Source organism: Eurypyga helias, unplaced genomic scaffold, assembly GCF_000690775.1.
Source record: "Eurypyga helias isolate BGI_N326 unplaced genomic scaffold, ASM69077v1 scaffold9626, whole genome shotgun sequence".
Classification (NCBI taxonomy): domain Eukaryota; kingdom Metazoa; phylum Chordata; class Aves; order Eurypygiformes; family Eurypygidae; genus Eurypyga; species Eurypyga helias.
Genome location: NW_010254646.1, coordinates 1,153 through 19,514, shown reverse-complemented (window position 1 = coordinate 19,514; position 18,362 = coordinate 1,153). Strand labels below are relative to the sequence as shown.

Sequence of the window (18,362 nt, the reverse complement as noted above, 5' to 3'; positions counted from 1 at the left end):
CACAGACATTTTCAAAAAGGACTTCTAAAGCTATCCTGGCGTATGAAACGCTTTTTTGACTGATGTGATTTTCCAACTGCGTAAACTACTAGCACAGATTCTGAGACGTGTATTACGGAGAGGAACATCCAGGATCAAGGTGGGCTGAGGAAAATGCCAATTTCAGAAAAAAAAAAAAACCCTCAATCATCCACTATTAAGTGTAACTTCTGCCCTAGTGAAGAGGGGTAAAATTTTATAACACTTGAAAAAACACAGTAGGGAAAAAAGATAATAACAAAAATCATCCCCTCTTCCCTCAAAAAATTAAAATAATTACAGTTTTTGAAACCACTGTTCAGAGACATTCTTTGTCAAAGGTCGTTTTGCAAGACAATAAGTGTTGTTCAATGAGCAGTAGCAGCTTTATTATTTTGGTCTGCTTAAACTGAGGCAGATGGGGCTCCCATAATTCTCTCTCCCTTACCAGCTGAGGAGAAGAAAAGGAAAGAGGAAGGAGGGGGTCCTTTTGAAAAAGAGGTTCATGAAAAAAATGGTGTCCCCTAAACAGCACAGCACAGCATGCTGTCAAAACACGTAACATGTAAAGTTGAGCTGTGCAGGAAATCAGAAGTACTACTTTACAGTGTAGCTAAAGCAAAAAAAAAAAAGTGAAAAGAGGATACTCAAAGGCTCATACATCTCTTTTAGACCTACATAGAGAAGAAAAATCCGCTAGCCTATTGCAGTTTCTTTTATGATACCTGCCATGAGACAGTCTTAATTATTACTTCCTCAGCATGGAGGAAAGTAAATAGTTTATCTGCTATTTTAGTGTATTTCTCATCAAAGCGAAATGTCCTCCTTCCACTTCTTCTGTGAAAATGTAAGGATGTATCTTCTGATTCAGCAGAACAATGCAGCTGCTTTACAAGTTTCACGATTCCACTTTAGAAGTGCCGCACAAAACCAGTGATATTCTTACAGCTCTAACACAATTTATTTCATATTTTGCAATACTATTTATAACTAATTGGAATTAAATAAATTAATATTTTGTAGAATATTTTTATTATAAAAATTTCAATATCTGATTTTCAAAATAGCTCACTCTGCAACAAGTATTACAATAAAAACAAATTCAGAGAACATAAGATTGGAACTAGCAATTCTACAGGAGATGCCATATGGCATAACCATTGCATGAAAACATATCTTACTTGGGCAACAGTATGATCAGGGCACCAGCTACGGACAAGGAGCAGTTTATGGAATTGATCCAGTAAGCTGTCATACCCATTAGGGATAACAGCTTTTTCAGGTGTTTCTTCATCAAACCAAGCCTTCCAAGACTTCTCGTTCCTAACAACTTGCACCAGAAGTTGATTAAAAGGGTGCAAGCTAGATAACTGCACAAGATTGAGCCATGTCATGTCAAGGATCCACTTTTTTGGTTTTGGTTCCACAGAATTCAGATCCAAACTGGCACCTCCTGCAAAGTGAAAAGCATTATAGAGAAAATCAGACATTGTCAAACAGAAAAATGACAAGTAATAAAAAATATTTCTATAATTTAGGGAGTAAAAAATCTTTGTGAATGTGCTTTTTTTAGTTGGGAGTCAATTTCTTCATAGTAGCTGGTATGAGGTTATGCATTGGATTTGTGCTGAGAAGAATATTGTTTGCTTACTAGGGCTAAACCACAACAGTAAGCCAGGATACAGAGACCTAGAATTTGCATGGAAGAGTCATTTAACAAAGATCTTTTGGGGCAGTGGTCTCAATACCTCCCAAAACTGATACCCCAGTAGTTTTCTGTGCTCCTTTTCCTCCACCTGTAGAGCTGGAATAAAACTTGCCTACCTAAAATGATACTTAAACCCAAGTCTTCAGACCAGATGTAGAAAGGACCTATGGTTAGTCCAATCTCCCTTCACCTGGGCTACAGAATAAGAAAGCACATGGTGCATTCATTCCCAGGACTGTGCAACTTCAACAGCCTCTTGGCTCAACCACCACTTCAGCGTCATGTCCATTCGCATGATGTCATGCTCAGTCACAGCTGAACATTAAATCAGTGTTTGCAAAGCAAACTGAGGTATTTGGATGGCAAGTACCTGACTGTACTTGTCTTATCACTTACCTGATTGTATTTATCATATCTTGGAGATGGTGGGGTCTGATTCCATCAAACTTTATAAACTTTACTAAAATTTCTCTCCTTGATTGTGTCTGAGTACTGACATGCAGTGGTGGCATAATCTAATGCAATATAACAATGTTTTACAACATGTAACAGATTCCCACTTCTTTTATAGTGTCACTTGCATGTGGTACAGAGTCTTTGCGCATCCACATGCCTGCTCACCAGCCATCAAAAGAGATTTTACTAACTGTCTTCAAGCTCACAGACATCGGTATGTGGCAAATCAAAGAGGCCCACAGGGGAAAACTATATGGTCTCTTACAAAGAAATGGACTATTTTCCCCCGGTGAAAAACAGTTAAATATCCTCATTTAAGCATTATTTTGATAATAAATATTTTATATTGGTCTTGTTTTGGAAAATTTGCCTCTTAATATTCTTCTTGGGCTATATATGCTTTCATTCACCAGTTAAAAAAACATTAGATCCACTGGTTACCACATATCGTTTGTGCAAGAACTGCAAAATCAGAATTTAGCAGTTCACAGACATATGTAAACAGGAATATTTTTAGAGAAATTACCTTTGATCAGTGTCTCGAACTCAGTGTGTGAAATTTTCTTGGCCTGCAAGTCAATCTTCAGTGCCAGAAGCAATGTAAACAGGAATCTGTGATTTTCATACAGCCCTCGAACCGTGTACTTGAAAACTTCATAGGTGAGATGCTCAACTACATATACTACTCGTTTTGCTGTGATCTGAGATTTCTGAGATCTTTCCACTGACAGGTCAAAAATGCCAAGGAACTGTCGTAAGGATGTTTGGTACATGACATTAACCAAGCTCATTTCCACAATTAGGAAATACAGGATGCTGCCTCGACCAGCAACGGGACGATACTCTTCACGTGCAGTATTGATTTTCACCTCTGTCTCTGCTGCTATGTTTAATTTTTCACTGACCTTAAAATTAATGGAAAAGACCACAAAGATTAAGTCATGTCACTTGTGATTTATACTGCACAAGCAAAAAGAAAAGGTCTTGATTAAGATCACAATGGTATTTTTAGTTAAGCTTTGCTTCCCTCTGTCAGTGTTTTAGCACAGACATTGTGTCTTCATGTGTTTTAACACCAAGCACAATGGGATCTGATTTAAACTTACACCTGCAAAAGCATGCCTGGAATATAAAGCAGTATCCAGGTGATAGTTTAATTTTGCAACAATTTATGAAGAAAAAATGATAGTGTTTCTACTATTTATTTGTTAAGAAGTCAGGTGTTATACAGTAGCTCTGAATGGAAAAAACCCAACCCAAAAGCAGAAAAATATGTGTTTAAATAATCTTTAAATTACAATTACAGAATGTATCTGTAATGCATTCAAAATTCACCTCTTCTGCTGTTGTTTTCGTGATTCTTAGGACTTCTATTAGAGACTCATCTTCAACCAAAGAGCCCTCCGTACTGGTTAGACGGAAGAGTAGATTATCTTCAAGCTCCTGCATTTTCCTCTTGTTAGATGTCACTTCTTCCATCAGTTTGACTCTTTCTGCCTCCAGTTCCTGTATTCAGAAATTTTCCTTAGAATATTTAAGATTAATTCAAAGAAAGATCCCTTATAATGACACAGAAAACATAATTTTGTGCAGGATAGTTTGGGGGTTTTGCTGCTTTTTCTACAAAACACATAAATATTATGTGCTAACGTAATTTATATGTATACTGTATTTATTTGATTGATGCAGCATACTGAGGTGTGAAAACACATCAGAATTACCAGGAAAAACTTCCATACAGTAAGATGCAGACTAAAGCTAGTTTCCAACGGGAAGTGCTAAAAGCCATGCTACATTAAGTACTTAAAATTAAATCAGACAAAGGACTGAGATGTATTGCATGGATGGATTTTACATTGTTAGGGAAGTTGACTGAATGACCTTTTCGATTTCTAATTTCTACGATTCTGTGGCTTTGCAAGATACACTCCTGCTGCTTATAAAAAAGGAAACGGTACAATTATTATCTGTCATATGGCATTTTTATGCTATTGCTACAAGACAGACAACAGCAAGGGTACAATGACAGACAAGTCAACACAACGCCAAGCCAACACAACAAGCCAATACTGCACAGACCAACACAGCTCAGGAATACCCTCACCGGCTACCTTTATTTAATAAAGTCACCTTTCCTGTAAGAAAAGAGCAGTTAATAATACCCATCTATCTACACTTATGGCTTCAGTTTATTTTCATTCTTGTCAACATGCCAAGCTAGAGAAAAGGAAGATGTACAGAGTTATGTAGAACAGGAGAGGCTCCTGTACTCAAAGAAGTGACAAATTTCTTTACTCTCACAAACTTCTTATTTGGAAACCTGTTTGTAATATATTCTAGGGCTACAGAATGTAGCTGTGTGGAAGCTACAAATAACTGCATCCCAGAAGATGGGAATGACTTAAGCATCAGTCATTCAGCTTCAGATTTTCTGCATTTTCACCTCTTTCTTTACCATTAATGCAATAAAGATTAGAATTACACAGAAGGAGTAGCTCTACAGAACAAACATGCATTTAAGTACATGCTTAAATTCTACTTAAGGATATGATTTGTTTAAGAACAGGCTCCTCACCCTTTCTATTTGTAAGCCTGTAAAAAGTATCTTTCAGAAAATTAGCAAATATGCCAGATGCCAGACTTTTGTTTGCAAGGGGATTCCATGACGGCATTTGCAACATAAAAACAAATAGCTGTTCTGAACACAAATAGTGGCAGCAGTTTCACTCTCCAAGTACAAAAAGATGATGACAACATTTTTTTCCCATATAGTTACAGGAGTAACCTTTAAAGTTGGGAAGGATAAACACTACTTTGATCATATATTTCATTGATCACTGTAGCAATCTGTAAGAGTGTCTTAGTTCCTGTAACCTATTACTTTAGCTCAGGGATCATAAACTTGTCTTCTTGTTTGTAACAGAAAACCTGTTCTTCAAATTCTCTGTTCATGTTCTGTATTTTCTTTGAACTAAGTTTAGCAAAACTCTGCATCTGGCTAGCTGCACTAGGACATTCCTCTTTACTGAGACAGAACAACCATGATTTCTTCATATCTGCTAATGAGAAGTTGTTTAATAAATCCTGGTCACCTGCAACCACGTCCCTGTGCAGCAACTAGGGCTGATACTAACCAGCTACCCATGGAGCTCTCTTCAGCTGATATACAGCACTGGATGGTTATTTTTCGGTGACTGTATTTTTGACCCAAAATGCAGACTAGGTGTTGCTACATACATTCAGTCTGAAATCTCTAACAGTTTTGTTCAAGGAAAAAAGACACAGGGTGAGGGTATCCGTGTGTGGGGAGATGAGTTTTATATGTAGGTCATGAGAAACCAATTTCACATCTATCTTGAGTTAAACCTCTGTCTCCCACCAGAGGTAAGTCAGTCAGGATAGTCCCATCCACTCCTGCTGTTGCTGTTCAATTTAACATACATGTACTGGAGTAAAGTTTCAACACGTCCCACCCTGCTAATGGATAGCTTTTCCCCAGTACCTGCACTGTAGCTTCTCCATTTTTCATCGAACAAATCACAGGAAGTTTGGGTACAACAGTGACCTCCTAGCCTCTGCTTGTGACTGTCAGACTGAAGGAAGGGCAGTCAAATTCCAGTCCTTACTTTTGCGAATGCTCGTTTGAGCGAAGTGGAAAGGTGTTGGCCGGAGAAAGTGACAGCACCACTAAAACACACTGGTTAGAACATGTTTGGGGAAGACAAAGGAGGAATTAATTCCCTTCTGTAGGGAACGGCTCTCACATAAGCAACCCTACCTGAGTAACTGACTGAGAGCAGCAGCTCTGCTAGTCCAAACCTTAATTGTTTGGGGTTTTTTTACTTTTCTCACAAAGACACAATTATAAAATGCTATATTTGAAATAAATAAGTCATTCAATTTGATGGGAAATACAACTTCTGTTCTTTCACTTTAATGAGAAAGGAAGGAAATATTTCATTTTAGTGTAATTGGACCATAACGTTCATGTATTTATTGGTATGACAGTAAAAAACCCACATTTGTCTCCAGTGCCTATGATGAATTGCCTCCTAAGTTTCTGAGTTTTTGGATAACGAGGTTGTTAAATTAGATCACGCAAATAGAAATAGGAACTATCTAAGAATTAAATTATTGTGGAGGATGTCTCAGATTTTATATTATGAAATAAAACTCGTGAAAAACACCAGAGAGGATTTTCTTCTTAATATTTGCTCCCACATAATCAATGGAAATTTTAGCAAGAGCAGAGTCAAGTCAGTGTTCAGTGGTCCTTAAAAATCCCGTATCTCCTTGCACACCAGAGCCTGGCTGGCAAAAGTAGTTAGAGTTCATAAGCATTTTTTCATGTAATTCAAATTAAGTTCAAAAGGAAATTCAGAAATAAAAGAGGTTTCTGACTGAACAAGGAGCCTTTGCTATATATGAAGGAAGAAAACTGCTTTATGATTGCCATGTATATCCCTGTGATGTATTTTTAATGAGTAATTTTCTTTCTTCTCTTTCCAAGGCAAGATCTTACAATAAATGTTTAGGTCCCACCACCCAATTAAAGACCAGCTCCACACTGTCTTTCAGCAAATGCACAAAGCCCTAAACTTTCATTCACATTTTTGTTCTTGCATTTGACTTCAGCCAAGACACTGAATATATATCCATTCATGGTGCAGATACTGAACAAGCCTTCCCTCTGTATAGATATTGAAGTCTACTAGATACCTTTTTTTCTGTGAGGATGACACGGCCAAGGAGCTGATCTTCTAGCCCTTTCATAGTAACAGTAAAGTCAATCACAGTTGTTCTTGCACTTATTTCTGGAGCATAGGCAGGATTAGCCAATTTTGTTGTGATATATAGGGTAAACCCCTTCATCAGTTCTATTTCCTTGTCACCTACTTTCACCTGAAAATAAAAGGTATTACTCAGTTTTCAAAAGCTGAATTCAGAAGAACAGTTATTTTATCCAGTGAAAAACAGATTAACTCTTTTATTTACATTTTCATTTACACTCTTTAAACTTTCTGCTTAAAGGGTAAAAAATAATCCCATGAGTTCACTGCTCATCTTTCTAAGTGTTACAAAGGTGTGAATTTTGGGAGTATCCAAACTATCCAAACTACCAGATACTCAGCATCTGTCCTATTGGCTTTTAATTTCATGTTTGCAATTCATCTTACTTTGTGTGCTGAACCAGATTTTATTAAATTTTTTTCCAAGATGTTATCTAGAGCAGGATCAAGTTCCTCTCCAATATCCTCAATTAACAAAGGTCGGCCATAGGACAGGCAGTCTTCTATGTGACTTCTGAAGAACTTGTGGTTCATAGCTGTAACCTAGGAAGGTTGGTTCACAATGTAACATCCACTTGCAAGCACACAGAAAACAGTATAAAATCTACGGCAACTTTCAAAAATTATACTCATCCTGGGATATCTACACAAATAGTTACATTTTAGAGACCAACACTCACCTCTGCTGAAATGAACGGAAGTTTTGCTTTAAGCCTAACAGAATAGGAGATCACCCTTCTTTATTGTTATTTGTTTATTCATGTATCTACATATCTAACTAATCACTGTAGTATCTTAATACCATTTAAATAATAATGGATTTATGCTCAGAACACTAATGTGAAATAGGGAAATATTCATAGGGTTCAGACAGGGAACCATAGTTACATAGGAGGCCTGGTCTCACAGCAGATGTTGAACTCCCAATTCAGTTCCCATTTCACAATATAAAGTCTTAAAATTGCTAAAAATCATACATATTCTTTTTCATTTATTTAAGTGTAATAAATCTAACATAAGCCGTTGAGATAATAATTGAATAGCCTTTCCAGGGATCTGTTAAGCCATGGTTTTGGGGTGGGTTTTTTACCAGGAAAAAACGTAAGACAGACAGGTTTTTAAAAGAAATCCTTGTCTTGCAGGCACTGGTCTTTGAAAAAGGCATAATTAATATATCTAGAGGCACATTACACAGTCTTAAAACAGTATATTATTTAAAAATTAATACTACATTCCACGACTCTACACTTTTAGCTTTGCTGTAATGTAAACATATGTGTACCCACCAAAATAGCATGTTGCCTACATTTTTAGTCCAAACGAAACTGCAGGATTAAGTTAGTGCCTTAGTGACTAACAATATAACTGTAACAAGACCATAGCTAACTACAATATCCCAGATGTAAAGACATAATCTAAACACTTGGGTATTTATATAACCAGGTGTTCCTCCTGGATCTTACAAGGGGAGAACACAGATTCTTCTAATACAGCTGACACCTGAGTCAGGAGGTCTTAAAGCCCATAACTGACTGCATTTTCATCCTGCGAGATGACACACACAAGAGACATTTAATGAACTATTTACCTGAAGTCCATTATTCTTTTCCTTATTTTTAATCCAGATCTTTCCTTGACCTTGTGGATCAATCAGCAAAGGATATCTTGATGCTTTTGTGACAATGATGCCATTCTGAATTGAAAGGTCATCGTTTGGAAGACCCTGGAGGTTCCACTCATCCACTGTAGCATTGTCAACAAGCATACCAGTAAGGTTCAGGTCCTAATGGAAAATATGTAATTACAAAATTAGCACCAGTTAGAGGAGTTATACTAACATGTTTGATGGAAGGTTTCTCTTCTTATTCTGATCATAACACATGATAGAATGTATTTGGTAGTTATTGGTTTTTGTTATCTTTCTTTAAAGTTCAGCGCTTAAATCACAGATATTGGGCATTAATGAAAGTGAATGTTGTTGAGGCTTCGATGTCCACCAAAGAGTGTCAGAGAAACTCTGACAGCAGTTCAGTATCAAACGACAAGCTGATTTTGTTATTGGCAAACCCTTTTCTTTCCTAGATCAAGAGGAAACATTGTCTCGGTCACAGGAACTTCCTGCAAAATTGTAAAGTGCCCTCCATGTATGTATATGAATACAGGATGGCTTGTGGGAGCCTCGGAGAAGAAAGAGGAGATGTGCTATGGATCAGTAACCATGAATAACAGGAAAGTTATTGTTGCTATGGTAAGAACTTTTCCCAGCTCATATTCTCCTAAAGTTTGATTTGCAAACATTGATTAACCTGCTCTGTTTTATTCACTATGAACAGTGACTGGCCCCTAACGAATGTGTATGTGAAGAAAACAGTGATTAAAATCACAAACCAAATTCTCCAAATTAGAAAAGTAACTTAATAATGATGTGAGTTTAAAAAGAATAAAACTGAAGGGGTAGGGGGTTTTTATGTCTCTCATATTGTTTCCACTCAAGAATTCCTGTTTTTAAACTTTCTCTACAAACAACATGTTTAAAAAGAAAGAAAAAGCCTGTGACTCCTGCAAAAATCACATAATTTAGCATTAGAAGCCTAAAGCAAAATTTAAAATACTGTGAGACTTGTGGTACAATCAGGAGAGTTAGTGATACCAGTGGTTGCAGACTCAAAAACTTTTTTATCCCTTTGATTTATTTTACTACTCTGATAATTGAAGAATCTGAATGAAGCAACACTAACCATTCTCAGAAGACAAAGAAAGTTTAAGAATTCAATTTCCATTTGTGAAAAGGACAGTAAAGCCTTTACTAGCCAAAATTTTCAGCAATTGGAACATAAAACTGTATTTAGCTCCTTAAGCAGATGAGTAAAATCTAAACAGCTTTAAATTTTTTCTTACTGAAGCAGGAAGTATCAGTCACCCCGCAGCTCTGAAACTTAGCTAATTTAAGTGCCTAAATACACAGATAGATAGCTAATTTTAAACAGCGCTCTCTAAATTGTTTCGCCTAAATGACTCATACACCCACAGCCAGTTAGTCTGTGACAAAGTAAGGCAGATGTCAAGCCTTTTGCTTGAACTGCAAAGCTGCTTTCTTTCCTGTGGTGAGAAGTATGAAGAGAAGCCCATATGCTGCCTTTTGTGAGTACTTAATTCACTGGAAGAAAATAAAACACTCTTCCATACACTATCACCGAAATCATAATCCTGTCTTTAACAGCAACTGTCTAAACAGAATGGTAATTATGGTTTAAAACATGTTAATTATGACATTCTGTGTCTAACCTGACCATATAAAAAAGAAAAAAACAACACAAAAAAAAAACCCAACAAAAAAATCAAAAAGTAATCCTCAAATTTTGAAGGATGCAGCTGACTCATAGTGTGGTCAAAACATCTTCATAGAGGCAGAATTCTAGTTCTATATGTCTTGCTTTCTAAGGACATTATACATCCAAGTCCTTGTCCTTATTCCCCAAGGTAAGTAGCCTTTAAGAACATTTTGTACACTGAATTTAAGAAAAAGCCTCCCTGAGATGAATGTTTGTAGGATAACTCCACACTGGTAAAGACTCTTGCCTGAGACTGCACTGGTACTGGTACTTCATAATAAATCCATCTTGGCCCTACACATTACTTACCATCAGAAACTTTCAAGAGCTTTTCTGGGCAAGCCACAATCATTCATCTTTGTAAGTCACAGCACAAATTGGGCTGGGCTGAGGGGTACGCTCTGTCAGGCCAAGGTTAAGCATTGTTACCAGAAGCATTATGCACCACCTCATGTAACAACAACAAAAAACCACGAAGATTCACAAGTAACTTCTGTGAGACAAACAGAAGAGGTTTTAACTAGACAAATAGAGGTTTTAACTGCCAAATCCCCCCAAGACCTGAAAAGAGGTGCAGCAGGGGTACTAATGTACCTTCAACTGTTTCACAGCGGTACAGCCACAGCTGTACACAGGTTGCTCACTTGCTCCCAGCACTTCCCAGCAGCACCTGCTTTGTCAACAGCTTTGACAGCTGAGGACAGGATTCATTTGAGCTTAATGTTTCCTCTCCTGTACTGAAAGGAAGAGAGACTCCCTGAACTGTTTGTCCAACCTTTACTGCTGGAGAAAATAAACCCAAGTGTTCACAAAACCAAACAGAAGACAACAGGGACAGATTACTCAGAAAGACTGTTTATTATTATGGCCTATATTCTGCCTTCAGCATGAATATATCTTTCAGGTGCAGGGAAGAATATTAGACAGACCTCCTAAAAGTCACGGAATATGGACAAGGCTGCTGCTGGCCACATGCAAAGCCTATGCACCCGAATGGCTACCAGGCATGGAAGTCCTGAGTAGGAAAAGGAAAAACAAGATTCAAGTAAGGGAAGCTGTTCTCCATCAGAGTCCCAGCGTGCGGGTGGCTCACTTTAATAAAAGTAGCATATGATGTGGCAGGGAACTGAAGCTGCACGATGGGACCCCGGCCTCACTGCACTTCAAGCCACCTCTGCCCGCACAGACGTCAGCCGGTTGAGGAGAAGCTGCGGTGTCAGACTCACTGAGAACAGCCCCGCCGGTGACAAATGTAATGGATTTAATAGCTGAGATGAAGTGGTGTACACCAAGCTTTACAAAACCCAGCTTTTGTTTAACTTAATCGTTTCAACAAGACACTTCAAATGAAACTAAATTAAATGGTGTGGGTACACAGGAGAGGGTATGACAGGAGGGCACTGATTGATAATACACAGAGGTGCAGAGGAGATATTTCCTGGTTCAAATTGTGCAGTGGTCTTTTCTATAACTGAGTGTAAGAGTATTTTTATGTCAATCAAGAATTAATCAAGGTACACTAAGAATAAAAGTGTGAAGCTTAAAAAAGGAAAAACTGTTCCATCTCACAGATATTTTCTAGTCAATCCAGATTATTAGAATATTGTACTTCAGTAATCCTAAATGAAAATAATGGATTTTTTTATTCCTAGTTTGTTGTGTAAAAATTCTAATTATTAAGAACAATAGGTTAAAGAATTTTTGATGCAGTATGTCCGAAATACAAAATACATTAAAACCTTTCATTCAAAGTCACCCTTTATATTCTAGATTTACAGTTCAGAGTGAAAAATAGATATCTAGAGAGAGAGCAGAATTCTAGTGGCACCACATGAGCCTATAGGTGGTAAAAGTGTGAATAGGGTAAACCTTGCTGGGTGCCCAGAAGTTGGTTGAGGCGTAACTCCCACCCAACTCAGATGCCACAGACCAATCTCCCCACCTCTGCACCCTCCTGTGGTCCAAACTTGGGACCTGCTGCTTCAAAGACTGCCTGGAAAACTATAGGGACACAGCAGTACAAGATGTGGAGTGGTATTCTCAAACACATATTCACAAGTTATTCCTTGTAAGGGGAAAATGTAAAATGTTGAGGGAGACAGTTACAACTGGTGTTTTCTTCAACACACACATTTTCCACTTTCAGTAAACGCTAGATGTTACTGATTTGCTTGACCTGCTGACTGCAATTATGGACTCAACATGGTATTTGCAAAAACCATCAAATATAGGGAAAACTGGGACTACGTGATGGAACCTCTTACAATAAGTTAAAACTATTCTAAGCTGATAAATCTTATTTCGTTTCCCATATTGTGCAATTTCCTCCCAGGGCAGCTGACCTCAGACAGCATCTCTCTCTCAGATTTGCCAGAGCGACGGCCTATATACCAATCTTGCAATGCATGACAGTATAAAGAGGATCTTAAATTTAGATTTATGAAGACATAGATATAGATTTTTTTATTTATTAAAAATTTGATGGAAGGTGACAGCCTGTATATAATCTTCCAATTATGTGCTTATGAAACAGAATGCTCTGCACTTTATTTCTCTGCAAGGCAAAGAGTAAGGTCAGCACAGAGCGCAAACACTTACATTACTGTATGGAATCTTGCTGTTGTCCATCTCTCTCTTCCACAATTGGAGCAGCAAATTCCTGTACTCCTGATTGAAAGGTCCAGAGTAAGAGAGAAATCCAGTAGCCAGAAGAACATTCCCCACTAAATTAGTGATTTGATTTTGAAAGTTTTTGCTGCTTGCCGTCCAACGAAGCTGTATGTGAATTATAAAGAAGTTAGATTAAGCAGAGACACAACTAACATGAAGATCTAACTTAAGAATTTATCTCTTTCTGGTAAACGATTGTTCTTTGAATTGGGAGTTTTTTTGGCTTTAAATCATTCTTTTCAGAAGTAGCAGTTTGCTTGGAAGAGATGGCAACCATATGACCAAGTGGAGAAAAAGCATCTTTGCCAACAAGCTGGCCAAACTGGTAAGAAGTGCTTTAACTGAGGAACAAAGTGGGAGGGAGAGGACGAACAACAATCATATGAGGAAGTGGAGGACTGGGTTGGCAAACAAAATGTGTGGAGTGATACAAACAGTAGGGATCCTGCAATTTATAAACCAGGGATGATGGAGGACCTCCACAAGCATATCCACATAAACAAGTGCCTACCAGACAGAACAATGGGATGGCTTTCATACTGTTTCTGGGAAAGTAGCACAGCTGAGCACCTCTTTGAAGTGCTTGTATACCAATGTGCACAGCATGGAGATCAAATGAGGAATGAGCGGTGTGCATGTGGTTGCAGAGTCATGATGTCATGAGAATCATGGGGACATGGTGTTACGGGCATCATGGGGACATGGTGGGAAGGCTTCCACAACTGGAGTGATGCAACAGGTGTATACAGACTTGTTGGGAAGGACAAGCTGGGAAGGTAAGGAGCTTTCTTTCATGTCAGAGAGCAGCTGGAATGCATGGAGTTCTGCATCTGAGACTCTGGGTTGGACAATGAGCCAGATGTGAGCTTATTGGTTACGATTAGAGGGCAGACCCAGTAGAGACATATCATGGGAGATGTGTCTGCCTGCTACAGACGTAATGAGCAAGAAATAGATGAGGTCTTTCTTCAGTGGGAAGAAACTTTGCATTCACAGGCCCTGGTCTACACGGAAGACTTTAGTCACTCTGATATCTTCTGAAAGGACAACACAGCAAGACACAAGCAGTCCAGGAGGTTTTGAGGAGTATGCTGACAAAACATTCTTAACACAGGTAACTGAGGATCCAGTGAAGGCAGGTGGCTTGCTGAACCTCAGACTTGCAAACAAGACAGAACTGGTCAGGGATGTAAACATTGGCGACAGGCTTGGCTGAGAGAATTGAGATTGTTTAGTCTGGAAAACAGACAGTGCAGGGAGAAATTGCTGATGGGAGGGTGCTAGACTCTTTTCAGTGGTACCGACTGAAAGGACAAGGGGAAATGGGCACAAATCAAAATACAGGAAATTCCAATTAAAGACATAAATAAATTTTACAGTGAGAATGGTCAAGGACTGGATAGGTTTCCAAGAGAGGTTGAGGAGTCTCCACCTTTGGAGATATTCAAAACCCAACTGGACAATGCCCTGAGCAACCTGCTCTATCTGACCTTGCTTTGAGCCAGAGGGGTTGGGTTAGATGACCTCCAGAGGTCCCTTCCAAACTCAATTATACCATGATTCTGTGATTTACTATTATTTTTGAGTTTTAGTTATGCCTTTCTCTCTAGATTTCTGTTCCTTCCAATCACATTGCATGCAATTTTGGTCAGGACCTACGTATTTTAAATTGAGAAAATACACATTTAACCGAGCACCTGTTTTGCCCAAGGCTCCAAGTGCCATATATAGTCTTTTTTTTTTTTTTTTTTTGGTTTGTTTGAATTTTTAAAAGTAGAATGGAGTAACAGCTCTTACAAGACCTCATACCACAGGGCTTCAGAAAACCCAAAATAAGGCATTGTAACTTCCTATTTTGGTGTTGGTCTTAAATTAAAAAATTCACTGAAAAATACAATAAAGCATCTAAGATTTTTGACTGATGTGCTTTGAAGTGCGGCTATGCAAACACAGCATGCAATGGTTGAAGTCAAAGCTCTCAACCTTGTAAATTTTGACTCTGTGTGAAATCAACTAAGGAATTATGAAAGCAAATAATCAGATGAAAAAGAAGAGTATCCTGTTTCCTCTGGAAACCTTCAGGCTAAAGCAAGAAAAATCTGCATAAAAAGGTAAATTTCAAGCTCAGTGCAGAAGATAACAATTAGCCCACAATTCTGTAAAAGGCTCCAGTAGAAATCTGAACTTCAAACATAATTCAGGAAATTAGTTAAGCTTCTAATTGCTATTCTTGTATACTTGGTGAGAAAATAGAGTAATCCTTCTTATAAATATTTTAGGGCAATTATTTAGGTTAAGCCTAATTCCTCTTCTTATTAAAGCTAAAAGGAATTTGGCTCCTTGGCTTTAAATCTGAACTGTATCCTAATACGAGCCATATGATATGACATAAATCTTCATACAGAAGAATTAAGTCAATACAAGAAATTTTTTACTTTATTAGATACATTAAGTTCAAGCAAAAGCCATACATATAACTAAAATAAAGTGTCACGTGACATCGAGATGTCACCGTGCCCTGAATTTCTTCAGCACTTCCAATTATTATTATGGAGTATTCTCAAAATTTTGTGCTGGAAACCTACTCATAAGTGCTAGTACCTTTTCTCCACCTAATCCTTCAATCAGAGCCGTGGCATTGTTCATCTTCCTTCTGCATGCCTCAGCATCATCAAGTAAGGCCTGCTTCTCTTTCATAGCAGCATCATACATGGCTTGTACTTGATCCAGTTCCAGTTGCTTCTCATCCAGCTGAATTTGTGCATTATTCAGTTCTGTTTGGGCAGCTGCAAGTCTTCCTTCTTGCAAGGCTAAATTTGCCTACAAACATTTAAAAGTAAAGAGCAGTTAATACTTATTATTTAGCAAGAGCTAATGACATTCATTTAATGGCACATATTGTACTGTATTGGGTACTTTTTAAAATAATGCATGTTTCAGATGACAGCAGTTTTATTCCTTTTTAACTTCTCAACCTAAAACTGGAACACAAGCATAACATTAAAGTTATTAAATACAATCTTAAAATGCTTTAATTACATTTTCAGAATGATCTATTGATCATACAATGATCAAAGCTTTGAAATCACAATACACCTGAAATAGCTGTATGGTACATATATGAGACAACCCATACAATGTTTTCCATAATATATTCTCAGTGCACACTAGAGACTTCTCTCACATCTCTATATAAATTTCAATGATGAGTTGCCAATCATTTAAATTTGGCCTCTTAACTTGTATATTCCTAACAGTGGGGGGAAAAAAGTATTCTGTGAATTCAGAATGTGTTTCCAAATATATGTTTGCAAAGGATTAGAGACTGTCAAAGTTCTTAGTAAATTCACACTCACAGATAAAGGTTGCTTCCATTTACGATGAATATATAAAACACTTGTTTAAATATCATGTATCTTATTTCTATTTTTTCTGCTTAAAGAGTTATGAAGATGGAAACCAAGATTCTGTAAAATATGTTTTATTAAAAATATTAAACTTCTCACATCACATCAGAAAAGTACCAGTACAAGCAATCTCTAGGATGACTCTTAGTAAGCAGTGTACAGTATACATGGGTTGGGCTTTTACATCAGAACTTGGCTAAAAATATGCATTTAATTCTTATCAAAATATGCTAAAATCAGCAAATCCTTCTTGTTTTGCATAGGGGAAAAAAAAAAAAAAGAGGGGAGCCAAGATCATATTTTGAGATTTAGGCATGATAAAAATGCAGCATGAAGTCTGGTGGATTTCAAAAGACAGGTCTGTGAGCAGGGAGATAGAGAAGCATACACGTACTAATCAACGAAGCAGTACTGCTTCATGAGTTACACTGCTAGAGAATAGCATTGTCAGCAAAAAAAAAAATGTTCACTGTAGCCACTGTGTCTGTTGTCAGATCCTAGAGATAAACAACTATTTTAAAATGGAGGTAAGCCAGGAACATGGCTGCTCGTAACATTTCCATCATGTAAGAATGCTGAAATATTTTTACTCCACTGTTTATCAAAGAGCACCATTAAACAGCATCTCCTAGAGATAAGCACTGTTAAATCAGTGGGCCTTGTTAAGACCCAGCTAAGCAGATTTCAGAGCAACTGCTGTTATTTTCTAGTGAATATCTGACTGTCAGGAAAAGTTTCAACAGTAAAGGGGTTTTAAGTAGGTGATGTAGTGTTACTGTGTCCTGCACAAGGGAGAGGTGGGAAGGGTGAGGTAAGAGAGAGACAGAGACAGTGCAGGGCTCTTTCTGGATCTTAATAAGAAAGGCCCAACCTCAAATGTCTTAATAAGATAATTGCTTTTAAAAGATCCATAACAAAATGAGGAACACAGTAACTCTTACATCCCTTCAGATGATGGCCACCCCACATTCATGCAGCATCAAGCAGAGCCTCGATAGATTTTCCCATGGCATGCTGTGCAGAGCAGATCTTGTCCATGGAGAGAAAACTCTCTTTTGGTCATTCAAGCTATTATAAACTCCTCTTATTCTTCTGTTTTATTAAAGCAATTACCTTATTAAGCCATCTGTTGTCAGGCCTTAATGAGATCCAAAAATAGCCCTGCACCAGCCCTCTCCTACCTCACCCCTGCCCCTTCTTCCCCAGTGCAGACCATCCTCTTATCCTTAAACTCTGTGAAAGTTAAAAATGAGAGTAAAACAAAATTATTAGATGTTATTTCACCCTCAGCTGACAAATAGTGAGGTTACACAGGGAACAAGATCCTTGGAGAGTTGAGAACAGCCTAGGCAGAACAGCTGGAAAACCAGAGAACTTACACCTGGCTGTGTGGATTCATATTTCACCTTGACATTTATCACAGCACGACACAAACTCAATGGAAAAGAATGGCCATGTGAATTCTCAATATCTGTGAGCAATGCTGTCTTGTAATTATGAAAACCAGACAGCAATAAACTACCTAGAAAGGCGCAAAAGACTGACAAAACAGACTTCCCAATTCTTAAAACCTCTTAAAAGGCTACCAGCTTTGAAGATGTAGGGGCAATGAAAAAGTGTTTCAGACAAGTATGAAGAAAAAATATGCTGTATTCAAACATTAAAAAAACCCAAAATTATTTCATAGAATCATCACAGAACCATGGAATGGTTTGGGTTGGAAGGGACCTTAAAGCCCATCTACTTCCAACCCCCCTGCCATGGGCAGGGACACCTTCCACTAGACCAGGTTGCTCAAAGCCTCATCCAGCCTGGCCTTGAACACTTCCAGGGATGGGGCATCCACAGCTTCTCTGGGCAACCTGTTCCAGTGCTTCACCACCCTCTCTGTGAAGAATTTCTTCCTGACATCTAATCTAAACCTCCCTGATTTCAATTTGTACCCATAACCCCTTGTTCTATCACTACAGGCTCTTGTAAA

At 37.9% G+C, this 18,362-nt stretch overlaps 1 protein-coding gene across 1 annotated transcript in view; it reads right to left on the bottom strand.

Moving 5' to 3' along the window:
• Positions 1-15,794, bottom strand: part of LOC104505366 (dynein heavy chain 5, axonemal-like) — a gene marked incomplete at both ends in the record, with an annotated part of 39,094 nt that extends 23,300 nt beyond the window's left edge. The window contains 8 exons of the mRNA XM_010153076.1: positions 1,200-1,471; positions 2,709-3,087; positions 3,518-3,688; positions 6,902-7,084; positions 7,360-7,515; positions 8,561-8,755; positions 12,903-13,079; positions 15,576-15,794. Of these exons, the coding sequence (XP_010151378.1) occupies positions 1,200-1,471; positions 2,709-3,087; positions 3,518-3,688; positions 6,902-7,084; positions 7,360-7,515; positions 8,561-8,755; positions 12,903-13,079; positions 15,576-15,794 (1,752 nt within the window). The remainder of the gene's footprint in view (positions 1-1,199; positions 1,472-2,708; positions 3,088-3,517; positions 3,689-6,901; positions 7,085-7,359; positions 7,516-8,560; positions 8,756-12,902; positions 13,080-15,575) is intronic.
• Between the last annotated feature and the right edge of the window lie 2,568 nt (positions 15,795-18,362).